We start from the raw sequence: 14,068 nt of genomic DNA, 5'->3' as shown, positions 1-14,068 counted from the left end.
TAAATCTGTTAAATCTAAGTCAGATTTCTTACTCCACTGTTCAAACCCTCCAGTGATTTCTCTCCTCACTCAGTAAAACTCAGAGCCCTTGTAGTGGTCTGCAAGGCCCTTGTGTAGTGGGTATAATCTGGAAGCTTCCCGAACCCCACCCTTGGCCAGTTAAATCACACTCTCTGGAAAATGGAGTCCAAGCTTCAGGTTGTTTGATTTTGAGAAGGCTCCCGTGGTGATTCTGATGCAAAGTCTACACAGGCTCTGGCCTTTTCCTCCTCCTCTGAACTTATCACCCACAACTCTATCCTTCTCCATTTCTGTTCCAGCCACAACAATCTCCTTACTCTTCCTTAAACATGGCAAGCATCCACATAAGACGTTCCTGAGAGAAACACTGCTGAAACAAGAAAAAGCAGTGACAGCAAGATGATTCTTGCCATCATACTGATGAGTTTTAGTTGAATTTTAAAACATATACAATGTTAAAAAAAATCAGCTTTGAAATGATGCCTTTTTGTCTTGATTTAAAAGCAGTATATGCTGTTTTTCCTAGTTTTATATGTGACAGTCTGTGCTTAGTCATTGTTTAACAAAAGATCCAGGTACTAGACTTTCTTCAATATGTTAAAAAAAAAAAAAAAAAAAAAAGCGTGTGGTACCATCTCACTCCTGCTATAACCTGCAGTGGTTATACATCATTAACACCTCCAGCGTGCATTTGCTACTGGGTTAGTGCCAACAAAGCTGAATATACTTACCATTGATTTGAAGTTGTCTTACTTTTTACTGAAGATTCCGTATGTCATAGTTTTTTTTTTTTTTAACTCTTTTTTAAAAAGTAATATGAGTACAAGCTAAAAATCCAGTGGTATGAAAGGGCATATAGTGAGAAGCCAGTCCCCTTCCTGCCCCAGCGTTCAGCACCCATTGTTACCAGCCAGTGTGTCATGTTGTAGTCTTTTTTTTTTTTTTTTTTTTTTTTTGAGACGGAGTCTCTCTCTGTCCCCCAGGCTGGAGTGCAGTGGCGCGATCTCGGCTCACCGCAACCTCCACCTCCCGGGTTCACGCCATTCTCCTGCCTCAGCCTCCCGAGTAGCTGGGAATACAGGCGCCCGCCAACACGCCCGGCTAATTTTTTGTGTTTTTAGTAGAGACGGGGTTTCACCGTGTTAGCCAGGATGGTCTCGATCTCCTGACCTCGTGATCCGCCCGCCTCAGCCTCCCAAAGTGCTGGGATGACAGGCGTGAGCCACCGCGCCCGGCTCATGTTGTAGTCTTAAGCATTCTTTTTTGTTCTTGTTATTTAAACGTTTTTGCCTATTTAATTTTAAGAATTGTAGATGTAATAAAATAAGTAAAAATGCATGCCGTAAGTTTTTCAACATCTTTTAACAAATAGAAGAAGATTATCAAAATGACATTAAGGTACTCTGTAAATCTAAAATAGAAGTAATTCCTAGAACATTTTCCAGGGCAGACACTCCTGTTTCCTCTGAGTTCCAGGAAGCTCTCTCCTCCATGAATTGAAATTTGTCTGGCACTGTTCTGTTCTCTGAGAGTGTGCTCCAGGCTTCCTCTGCCCCAATGCCTGTTCTCCTGTGTGCCCATCTAGAGTCTGCCTTTCCTTTCAGTCTTGCCCTCTTGCCCTCGGTGACCTGCACCCTGAATCATTCTCCCTCTTTTTCTTGCCTTAACTAATCAAGAGTTCCTTGACAGCTCTTCATGTGCAGGACCTGACCTCTTTTTCATGATCTTCCCCATTGGCTTCCAAGTTCAACAGGTATTTATTGAGGAACTTCCCTAGCCCTTTTTATCGGCCTAAATGGATAAGATAATGGATTTTGGAGTGAGATACTAATTCAGATCCCAACTCTGCCTCTAATTAGTTGTGTGACTAGACAGATTGCTTAATTTCTCTGGGCCCCTTCTCATTAAAATGAGACCCATAGTAGTGCTTTCATTATAGAGTTATTATGAGGGTTAAATGAGATCATTTATGCAGACCGGGCACTGTGGCTCAAGCCTATATTCCTAGCACTTTGGGATGCCGAGGTCAGAGGATCACTTGAGCCCAGGAGTTTGAGACCAGTCTGGGCAACATAGGGAAACCCTATCTACAAAAACTTTAAAAATTAACTGGGTTTAGTGGGGCATGTCTGTGGTCCCAGCTACTCTGGAGGCTGAGGCAGGAGGTCGAGGCTGCAGTGAGCCGTAATCATGCCACTGCACTCCAGCCTGGGTGACAGAATGAGACCCTGTCCCAAAAACAACAGCAAAAGAGATTGCTTATGCAAAAAGCTGAGCACAGTGTCTTTCAACAGATGAATGGATAAGCAAAACGTGTTATCTCCATATAGTGGAATATTTTTTGGCCTTAAAAAAGACTGAACTTCTGACATGCCTCAAAACATGGTTGGACTTTGCAGGCACTGTGCTAAGTGAAGTTTAGCTAAACACAAAAGGATGAATACTGTATTATTCTACTTATGCGAAATATCTAGATAAGGTAAATTCATAGAGAAAGAAAGTAGAGTAGAGGTTACCAGGGGATGGAGTGGAGAGGGTGGGAGAGAACAAGGGGTAGTTATTGCTAAATGGTTACAATGTTTCTGCTCTGGGTGATAAAGTAAGTTTGGACGTAAATAGTGGTGATGGTTGCTCAACATTGTAACTGAAATTCATGCTACTGGATTGTACATTGAAAAATGGTTAAAATGGAAAAGTGTATATTATGTGTATTTCACCACAATTAAAAAAAAAATACCAGAAACCATTGAATTGCACACTTGAAATGGGTGAATTGTATGGTATGTGAATGATGAGTCAGTAAAGCTGCTTAAAAGCAAGCTTAGCATAGTGCCTGGTGTATATGTAGTAAGTACTGAATAAATGGTAGTTGTGGTGGTAATCCTTAGTATTTAGCGAGCATTTCAACTTGATTCTTGTTTACATTAGAGCAATATCTAATGGTTGAAATAAAAATGTTCATTTCAGTTTTGTCTCTAATGGGCTTTCATTAATTTTCTCATGTCTCATTTCTGTGCCTCAGAGTTATTGATTTAGGAGTCATGACTCCATGTGATAAGATACTGAAAGCTGCTCTTGACCACAAAGCAGGTACTGTGCAACTGTACTTTGGGCATTTCTCTAAATGTCATATCCCCAGGTGTCTGTCATTTCCCTAGTTGTCTGTCAGTGAATAGTGATGCCCCATGAGGGTTCTGTGGGACATAGAGCCAAGTGCCAGCTCCTGCACCAGGTTGCTTTCATTGCCATTTCTAATGGGGTTGAGAGAGGAGAGTGAGTAACTATGGAACCGAGTGCTGGAGATGGGGAATGGGGACAGACTTCTTAGAACAGTTGTATTAGGTTTTTTTTCTGTGTGTAGTCATTTTTATATTTCTTCTCACACTGTGATATATTCAAGTCTGGGAAATCATGAGCTAAATATACCTTCTATTGCATGGCTTCCTAAAACTATGGCAAGTAATTATTGCAACCTTAAGTTATAAATCTTATCTACTACCAAAAGCAAACAATAAATTGAAATTCCCCAGTCGGGAAAGATGTCTTAGAATTAGAAACTGGGGACGGGCGCGGTGGCTCACACCTGTAATCCCGGCATTTTGGGAGGCTGAGGCAGATGGATCACTTGAGGTCAAAAGTTTGAGACCAGCCTGGCCAACATGGTGAAACCCTGTCTCTACTAAAAATACAAAAATTAGCCAAGCTTGGTGGTGGGCACCTGTAATCCCAGCTACTCAGGAGGCTGAGGCAGGAGAATCGCTTGAACCCAGGAGGCAAAGGTTGCAGTGAGCTGAGATCGCGCCACTACACTCCAACCTGGGCAACAGAATGAGACTCCCTCTCAAGAAAAAAAAAAAAAAAAGAATTAGGAATTGGGAATTCATGTTAGGTCTTTTGGTCTTCATTACAAAGTTTTTTAAATGGATCTTCATCCTTTTCCTTTTTCTTTCATCCTCCTCACTGTCCTTTTTGTCCTTTTTTTTTTTTAAAAAAAAAATAGATATAATTGGCCTCTCAGGACTCATCACTCCTTCCCTGGATGAAATGATTTTTGTTGCCAAGGAAATGGAGAGATTAGCTATAAAGATTCCATTGTTGATTGGAGGAGCAACCACTTCAAAGTAAGTTATACTAATGAGCTTCGTCCTCACTTCAAATTTTCTTATATGCCAGTGTTTAAAACAGTGGTAAACCTGTGTTGTTTTGGATTTTCCCTTATGTTTAGTACATTGACTTTTTGTTATATAAACACAGAAATTTTCTGGTGTTCACTTGGGTGAGAGCCAGAATACTTTCAGAGCATGCTATAGAAAACTTTTTGGTGATTCCTATTCTTTGCTTTTTCTTGGATTTCTTTGGCTTGCAATAATCTTTTTCTTAACACTCTCACTTCCGATTCAGTTCCTGAGAATTATAATGAACTCTTCTCGTGAAATTACACAAGATAGGAAATCACCAACATCTCTTCAGTTACTGCGAAATATCTATTCTCATTGTCTGGGAAACTGTAAATGTGTTTGGCCTGAAGGTAGAAAGCTGGGTCCACCGACCACCTAAGATTTCTTTCAACTCTCCAGTGCTTTGTTTCTCTATGAGCCCTGCCTCTTCTGGTTCTCTTCTCTTCCATGCCCGTTGCAGTTTCTGGGAAATTACTTGGAAAATAAGAGCTAGTAGGTAGCACTGCTTCCCGGGAACCATTCCCTTCTACACTGTGCTGCTGGAACAGCCTTTGGAAAACAGATTCCCACGCAACCTCCAAGCACTTCACTGTAGAATTTCCCAGTTCTGACTCCATTCTAATTAGTGACAGTGGATGAGGTCTGCGATCTGAAGTCTTGCTTTATCAAGCTCTCTTATTTAAGTAAGTGCTTTTACAGAAGTTTAGTAGTTATACGGAAAAGTACACAAATGATATAGATGTACAACTTGACAAGTTTTTACAAAAGGGAACCCACCCATGTAACCACCTCCAGATCAAGAAATAGAACACTAATGGCAGACTAGGAACCCCACCAGCTCCTCCACCCAGTCATCCTTTCCAACAAAAGGAACCACTGTTCTTTCTTCTGTCACCATACGTTGGTTTGGTTTTGCCTGCATTTCAACTTTATGTAAGTGGAGTCATATTGTATGTGCTCTCCTGTGTCCAGCTTCTTTTGCCCCACATCAGCCTTGTTACAATAGTTGTTTGATTTTTTGTTGTTTTTTTTCAATGTAGTATTCCATTGTATAATGTGCTGTGACTTATTTACTCTTGCTACTGTTGGTGGACATTTGAGGTTTTCCACTTTGAGGCTATCACAAACAATGCTGCTATGAACACTTATGCTTATGAATTTTGGTGCACATGTATGTGTATTTCTGCCTAGAAGCAGAATTGCCAGATCATAGGATATGCCTATGATCATCTTCATTAGCTATTGCCACATAGTTTTCCAAATTGTAGCAATTTACACTCCCGCAAGCAGTTGTGAAAGTTGCAGTTATTCCACATCCTTTTCAATGTTATCCCTTGTCATGGGTGTGGTAATACCTTGCTATGGTTTTCGTTTGCATTTCTCTGCTGAGTAATGATGTTGAACACCTTTTCATTTATATATTGACCATTTGGATATGATTTTTAAGTCTTTTTAAAAATTGGGTATTCTGCTTTATTCTTATTGGCTTGTACACATTCTTTAATTTATAGTGGTTAAAAGCCCTTTATCAGAAATACATATATTGCAAATAGATTTTTTTCAATCTGGCTTGCCTTTTGCTATCTTAGTGCTGTCTTTGGATAACAAAAGTCTTAATTTTTATAAAGTCTGATTTATCAGTCTCTTCATATATGGTTAATGCCTTTTGCATCCAAATAAGTAAATCATCTCCTAGGAGAGCCACCTTTGCTAGAAAGCATTCAGGAGTTGAAATGTCTCAGAAGCGCATCTAAGAACCCCTATTGTTTCCTACAAACCAGTGGAGGACTTAGCAGTAGCTCATTAGCTCAAAACATCGCTGAGGGAAGATAACCCTATGGCTTTTCCAGACATCAGTAGCAGGAGTAGAACTGGAACTGTACCCCCAAGACACTTGAAATGAAGGTTATGGCTGTCTAGTGCAGGAGTGTCCAGTCTTTTGGTTTCCCCGGCCACACTGGAAGAAGAATTGTTTCAGACCACACATAAAATACACTAACACTAATGATAGCTAATGAACTGGAAAAAAAAAAAAAAAAAAAAAAAAAAAAAAAAACTGTAAAAAATCTCGTAATGTTTTAAGTAAGTTTACGAATTTGTATTGGGCCGCATTCAAAGCTGTCCTGGGCTGCATGTTGGACAAGCTTAGTCTAGTGGATGAATCAATATTTGGAGAGATTGAGTTAAATAGATTTGGGGTCTTTGGTCCCTGAGCACACACTGGGCATGAAACAGGAGGGTCTCAGGAGGCCATGGAGTACATTAATCTGCCCCCGGGGTCATGGTCTGGCCTCCCTACCACTCTGTACCCCAGCCTTCCCATTCCAAAAGATGGCTCTTGACTCACTGGCTTATGCCCAAGTGCACATCTTCCAGCTTAGTTCTCATAGCCTAAGGCTTTGTAGTCCTTTGCTTCCTGTTTACAAGTGGACATGCTGTTAGGAAGATGGAACAGGTGAAGTGTTACTGGTTTTGTCTGTCTTATGAGTTTTTAGAGCCTTCCTTGAGAAGCCTGTTAAAAACACACTTATGCGTATATTACACCTATAATAGTCTCTTGCTTTTTAAAAATTACCTCAATGATCCACATTTACTAGACCAAATGATCTACATTTACTAGACCAAACAATTCAGAGGAATGTAAAGTACAATTGAATCTCTCTCTTCCCACCTTCAGCCTCACCTCTAACCCCCATAACCAGCGTGGACACTTTGATGTGTAATCTCCCTGTTTTCTTTCTAAATATATAGAAACTTAGATATAGGATTGGTTGGTTGTTTGGAAAAGCTTGAGGGTGGTGTTTCTTAAAAATACAATTGCATTAAATATAGTGTTCTGCTACTTTGTTTCTTTCTCATATAATAGCATATTCTAGATAATATTCCAAACATACGTTTTTGTTGAGGGGGAAGAATATGAAAGCACTTGAGGAAGAGTACTGCTACTTCTGGGGAGGAGGAGAGAGGAGAAAAGGCAGAAAGCACTGCCCATCTCGTGGGGACTGCTGCTGGCCGCCCTTCTAAAGGTGGGATGTGGCCAGAACACAATTCTTCTCCCTCTCCAGGGGTTCTGGATTAACCACTGTAAGGGAGGGTGTACACGTTTTCAGTTTTCACTTTAATTCGTTATGTTCTATCGTGAAGTAGCAGATGTGTAGCCTATCCTATTGCTATAAACATCCAGTCATCACGGGGCAGTTTGTTTTTCACTTCTGTTAATTAGGCAGTTTTGAGAATGAAAGGGCCTTTCTTCCTAATACCAACATTTTCAAGTTTGGTAATAGGGATGTGGGGCTGAACCAATCTTAAATATTAAAAGTAAAATATTGACCAGGCACAGTGGCTCACGCCTGTAATCCCAGCACTTTGGGAAGCCGAGGTGGGCGGATCACGAGGTCAGGAGATCGAGACCATCCTGGCTAACACAGTGAAACCCCATCTCTACTAAAAAAAAAAAAAAAGAAAAAAATTAGCTGGGCATGGTGGCAGGCACCTGTAGTCCCAGCTATTTGGGAGGCTGAGGCAGGAGAATGGTGTGAACCCGGGAGGCGGAGCTTGCGGTGAGCCGAGATTGCACCACTGCACTCCAGCCTGGGTGACAGAGTGAGACTCCATCTCAAAAAAAAAAAAAAATAAATAAATAAAGTATTTTTCTTGCTTTTGCCTCTCTGTATTATTTTGTGTTGAATTTCGGGTTTGGGGTTCCATACTGCAAGTACAAGGTGGGATTGGGGCCGAGGAGTGTTGATGTCTCCCATGAATAGGGGAGCAGCTGCTAGACAGCCATGTCATGTGTCCTCTGCCTGGTTCCCGGTTCCTTAGGGGCCCTGGCTGCTATTCCAGCTCATTTGGAGGAGGGAACTCAACCTGATCTTGATGACAGCAGTGTGATTTCCTGGGCCTGGTTACTTCCCTTAAGTCACGCGGACTGCTAATGAGCACCAGGCCATGCACGGGCTCAGTCCCTTGTTAACGGAGCTGAGGACAAGGTCTTTCTCATTTTTGCCACAGACTTCTGCAGAGCCTGGGCTAGGTTTCCCATCTTAGGGTAGGGAAAAAGTCATTCATGTTTTACAAGGGAAATTTGAAGTTCAGTATTTATAGGTAAGCACCTTGAAATGTTTCTCTGGAAAGCACTGTAGAAATACATTATCTCTAATGGCTCTGAACAAGAGTTGTATAGGAACTGTCAGTGCTGATGGATATATTTTCTTTCTGACCCTTCTTTTTAGAACCCACACAGCAGTTAAAATAGCTCCGAGATACAGTGCACCTGTAATCCATGTCCTGGACGCGTCCAAGAGTGTGGTGGTGGTAAGTGGGTGACCTTACATTTTATTCCAGATGTGTTGGAAAGAGTGCATTACAAGTAAGGGTATAACTTAAGATCTATTCATTTTTATTCAGTTCTACTAAATAAAGGTCAAAGAGCAGCCTGAGGCTTATGGTGTGCCTCTGCAGTGACTGCCTTGCTGGAAGGAGGTCCAGGTGACCATGTCCTGTACTTTCAAAGACAATTACAGAACTGAGCAGCAGACAGGTAGATGGCCTGGCACCAAGACCTTTGACCTGGACACCAACCAAAGATTTCACCCACTCACAAGCATGAATAGATATTTGCTTGACTGTCTAAAAGGAATGTTGGATTTTTAAATGATCTTTTTCCAGATAGAAAAACAAACTTGAAAGTGTCCTAGTTGACCCTACCCAAAGATAGAAAAACATCTACTAGATATTTAAAACTCAGAACAGTGGTTTCTGCTTCTCTGTGAACATCATAAACAATTCGCCCACATCCTGCTTTTGTCTTTCAGTGAAGCCTGACATTCTATCTTGTTATAGGTTTCATTGTTTTCACTGAATAATGGGGTATCACAGCTGGGGTGCACCCGAGAGGCAGTGTGGTCCAGGGGTTTCCAAATTGATTTCAGCCACGGAATCTTTGTCTGTTAAGTGATGTCTTACCTGGAAATTCAATGTGGCAGAATTTTCAGGTAAGACATCACTTACCATCACATCCCGCTCCTAGTGTTCATCAAAAAAGAGCACAGTTTGAGAACCACAGATCTAGCCTAGCCTTCACATTGTGCAGGCGAGGAAGGTTACTGAGGTGGCCTGGTCATCTGCGAGACTTCCAGTGATGCCGTGCGACCTGGACTAGGGTGACCACGTTTCCTGAGCTATCTTCCAAGGAAATTATTTCAGATCTGTGAATTTATTCACATGAAAGTTTATAATAATCACTAACATTATTGCATTATTGAAAATGTGTAGTGTGCCAGGTACTGAGCTAAGTGCTTTACATGGATTTTATTTAATCCTCAGGCTAACCTCACGAGGTAGGTATTTTTATTGTCCCCATTTTAGAGATCAGGAGACAGAAGAATAAAGAGATTAGGAACTCTGCTGAGACCACACGTCTGCCAAGTGGCAGGTGTGGGATTTGAATGCAGGTTATATTACTCTATGTTAAATTAAACTTGTTTCCCATTAATATTTAACAATTCTCCTTTATTAAAAAGGATAAAATTAACTCAGTCTGGGATCATAAAATTGCAATTTTTTATTTGCCATTGATGTAGACAAATATGCAAATAAGCTATATTTCTACAGCTCAATTGTAAAACAATTTTTGTTTCTTATTCTTGGATTGTGCTCCATGGGAGCTTATGTCAGGTCCATGGCTGAGTGCTATGGGCCTCTTTTTAACACTTGTCATTATTTTCAAACACTGATGCATAGCCTTGAATAGTTTCCATTCAGAGGCAAGACTTTTGGATCCATTTAGTTGCACAGTGCCAACCTTTCCTCTACAGGCAGTGGAAAGAATCAGCCCTTTGATTCCATGTTTGGAGGACAAGCTCCTTCACTTTTTTTTTTTTTTTTTTTTTTTAGACCGAGTGTTGCTCTGTTGCCCAGGCTGGAGTGCAGTGGTGTGATCTCGGCTCACTGCAACCTATGCCTCCCAGGTTCAAGCAATTCTCCTGCCTCAGCCTCGCAAGTAGCTGGGATTACAGGTGTATGCCACCACTCCTGGCTAATTTTTTTGTATTTTTAATGGAGATGGGGTTTCACCATGTTGGCCAGGCTGGTCTTGAACTCCTGACCTCAAGTGATCCACCCGCCTTGGCCTCCCAAAGTGCTGGGATTACAGGCATGAGCCACTGCGCCCAGCCTCCTTCACTGTCTTGAAGAGCTAGAGCAGTGGGGGCCTTGCTGAAAGCCAGGCAGGGAATGAGGAGTGGGTGTTTGTGCTCTTTCCAGTTTGGGCCAGCCATGCAGCCAGCAGTGGTTAGCTCCTCCCATGTACAAAGAAACGACCACATTTTGAAATTACTCAAACATAAGTCAGGTGATAAATCATGTGGGTAACTGCTAGTGACACTTCAGGAGCCAGTGGTATAATTTGTTTCAGTTGGTTGTGGGCTCATTGGCTCAGGCCCCTTTGATCTAACTGAAATGAACATGGAACAGGATCACATTTTAGCAGCTGTCTCATATATTTGGAAGATTCCAAAAAGATGTAGCAAATACTTAATGGTTGGAGATTTAGACCCTTGCTTTATTTTTTCTTCTTTAATAAAAAACGAGGTGCCAATATTTTATTCTTTTTAAATTATAAAATATCTTTTCAATTTATTCCCTCTTACTGTGTGGCTGTTGCCATGAAATATAATTTTTAAAAATGAAGGAAAATATAAACTGTGATATGTCCCAGTGGTTGGCATGAAAACACATGATGGATTTGATTTTTTGGTGGAAGGATCATGTAGGTTAGCCCACATACTGACTGTGAACTTGTTTCCATCAAGTAAGTCAGACTGGGCCAGAAGGGGCCTGCCACTGTGGCTCTGGGAGCAGCGGGCCTCGTGGGGCTGTGCAAGGTGCCAGCAAACTGCAGTGGTATGTTCTGTCTACACAATAGCACCAGCATCAGGGGATCGTAGATTCTCTGGATGTCAAAGACATCTGGTTTTGCTTTCTCAGAGTGTATAATCTAGCAAAATGCAAGAGGGTTTTAAAACATTGGTTACATACACTTCAGGGAGTTCAGAGTAGGCATTCCCTTCTTGTTTCATTGGGCTGTGCTGGGTTTCCTAAATGAGGACTCCGTTGAGGTGAGTTTAATGTAAGGCTGGGAAATACTTTGTGGTGTGAACACTATTTAGGAACCTATTTTTGGCCTGCCACAATGGCCTTTTCTGATTGTATTCCTGAATGAGGTGATTTTGTTTTATACTAACTCATAGGTGATTGGATTGTTATTAGAGATACTTAGAAAACCCACATAGAGTTATAGACTTTTAAAGCTGGTAGGCACTTTAGCCGTCATTCAGTCTAACTTCCTTAAGGTCAGATGAAGATGTTGAACTTTCTTGCCTTTTTGTGTATTAGATAATCCTGCTAGAGAATGCAGGGATGGGGCAGTGCTGTGTTTATTTTTTAACCGATGTGATCAGTAGCTGCCACTTCTTCTTTCTATGTAATTTTATTTTCTCCTTTGATGGTAGCTATTCTATCAACTTGATAATCATAATAAATAATATTTAGCTGATCCTACTTTTACGGTTTAATGAGTAGACTTCACATTTTCTCAGATTATTGGTTTCCTTTCCAATTTTAGCAGAAAGTCAGTGGACTATGAAGATTAGCCTCATTCCTTCAGCAAACAGTGAGAATGCACCTCCAGACGCTGGGCTAGGCACCAGGGGCATGAAGGTAGTCAATGTGTGATTGCAGCTGTCATAGGGCTTTCTAGTAAGGGAAGTGGATATATAAATTGAAGCTAAAAGGCTTTGGAAAGTGCAGTAGTAGATGAATAGAATGTCTTTGAAACATTGAGTTGGGGGTTTCTTAACCCAGAGGGTTCCCAAGACCACCTTCAGGTTCAAAGTTTCACTAGAAGGACACAAAGAACCCAGAAACACTGTTACAACCATGGTTTATTGTTGTGAAAGGATACAGGTTAAAATCAGGAAAGGCAAAAGGCACATAGGATGGAATGCAGGAGAGGCCAGGTACAGGCTTTCAGGAGTCATCTCCCCATAGAGTAATCTGGATGGTGCTTATTTCTTCCACTAATGATATGTGACAACATGTAAGGAGCCTTGCCAACCCAGAAGCTTACCTGAGCCTTCATGTCCTGGGTTTTTATTGGGGGTTGGTCACATAGGCCCAGAATGCCCATATATCTAGCCTTAATTATTCAGTCTTCAGTCCCTGCAGAGGTCAAACATAAGCATGAGCTAAGGTCCCCCACCATAAATCAGACTGTTAGCATAAACGATCTGACGCGGCCCGGAGTGCCAGGCATACAGTGACTCTCTTATCAGGCAGGCTATCCCAAGGGTTTAGAGTTTGTCTCCCAGAAACCAGTCAAAGGGCAGTCCTTTCTTTGGCTTGTGCAGCGTTTGAACATCCCAAGCCCACTGAGTTTACCCTTTCCTGCACACCAGGCAGGAATTAGCACAGTTGGTGAAGGGAGAAGAAATGAAGTTAAGGAAGCCTTCCTGAAGGAGGTGTTATCAGAGTTGACTATTACTGCACCAGTTTTATCATCTTTTGCTCATCTATGGCTATCTTGAATTTTCAGTGTTCTCAGCTGTTAGATGAAAATCTAAAGGATGAATACTTTGAGGAAATCATGGAAGAATATGAAGATATTAGACAGGACCATTATGAGTCTCTCAAGGTAAGTGGTAGAAACAGATCTTTGCTTGCTTTTAATGTGACTGTTTTTTATGATCCTAGTTTTTAATGTGACTTTTTAAAATGGTTTTGAGGAGTATAAAAGGCTTGGGATCATTTTAGAGAATTTCTATCTTCTAGTTCAAATCAGAGGTCTTCAGTGTCTAAGTTCCCAAATAATTTTTGGTTATATTGAAATGAATTTTATTTATTCAGCCAAACATTTATTGGGTACCCAGTAGGCGTTAGGGGCTGTGCTAGATATCAGAGCTATGGTAATGAATAAAACATGAGTTCATACTCAGCAGGGAAACAGGTGCTGAAACAGTGTACTGAAATGACTCCCACAGATCCCCATTCTTGAGGAGCTAATGGAAGAAAATGGAGACATGAGGCAGGACCAGTTAAGCCTTTTGCCTGACTGCCCGACACTGACTGTGCAGAATGATGTTTCAAGAACTGTCCGTCTCTTGATAAGCTTCAGGGAATCCATGGAGAACAGGCATAACTATGCTTTAGAAGTCACTGAAATATTTCTTTCTGGTTATCTGCCCTCTGCGCTTTGGTGGGAGCATTTTGGGAGTTGCTAGGCAAGTGAAATGAGATCCACAGCATGAGGAAAACATGCTGTTTTGCTTCTGAGGTGGTAGCTAGGCCAAGACGCAGTGGTTGGCTTTTTTCTCTCTCCTTAGGTTCGCCCACAGTGGACAGTTTCTTTAATTCTACCTTCTGGTCCTCAGGGTGGGCCATGGAAGACCAGTTAACAGCTGACCTCAGGTGTTCTAAAAGTACAGGTCAGGCACCCCTAGTACCTCAGGTTCAGGCCGCAGAACCAGGCTCGTATTTACATATCAATAGTTAATGGATGCTTATTAAGTCTTTACTATCTATTGTTCTGGTGCCAATGTGAAACCGACTGGGTAGAAAAGGAAGAGCTTTTTAGGATAAAGATTCTCATGAATAAGAGCATTTGCTTTCTTGCAAAGCTTACATACTGGCCTTCTTGGACATGTTTTCATAGTAGTTGTGGAAAAGCTAAGAGTCTCTAACTAATTTTTCTTTGTTTTTTTAACAGGAGAGGAGATACTTACCCTTAAGTCAAGCCAGAAAAAGTGGTTTCCAAATAGATTGGCTGTCTGAACCTCACCCAGGTCTGTTTGGCTATGACTAGAGAAAGACTG

At 41.3% G+C, this 14,068-nt stretch overlaps 1 protein-coding gene across 4 annotated transcripts in view; it reads left to right on the top strand.

The window, feature by feature from the left end:
* Nucleotides 1–14,068, top strand: part of MTR (5-methyltetrahydrofolate-homocysteine methyltransferase) — a 128,950-nt gene that overhangs the window by 77,457 nt on the left and 37,425 nt on the right. For all 4 annotated transcript variants that reach the window (XR_004030062.1, XM_030812631.1, XM_030812630.1 and 1 more), the window contains exons 23-27: nt 3,044–3,111; nt 4,022–4,142; nt 8,432–8,513; nt 12,793–12,891; nt 13,963–14,038. Coding sequence is in view for 3 of the 4 variants with exons in the window: in XM_030812631.1 (XP_030668491.1) it covers nt 3,044–3,111; nt 4,022–4,142; nt 8,432–8,513; nt 12,793–12,891; nt 13,963–14,038 (446 nt within the window). In the remaining variant the exon portion in view is untranslated. The remainder of the gene's footprint in view (nt 1–3,043; nt 3,112–4,021; nt 4,143–8,431; nt 8,514–12,792; nt 12,892–13,962; nt 14,039–14,068) is intronic.

This window comes from Nomascus leucogenys, chromosome 5 (genome assembly GCF_006542625.1).
Source record: "Nomascus leucogenys isolate Asia chromosome 5, Asia_NLE_v1, whole genome shotgun sequence".
NCBI lineage: Eukaryota > Metazoa > Chordata > Mammalia > Primates > Hylobatidae > Nomascus > Nomascus leucogenys.
The sequence above is the reverse complement of the archived record's forward strand: the minus strand, read 5'-3'. Positions and strand labels throughout refer to the sequence as shown.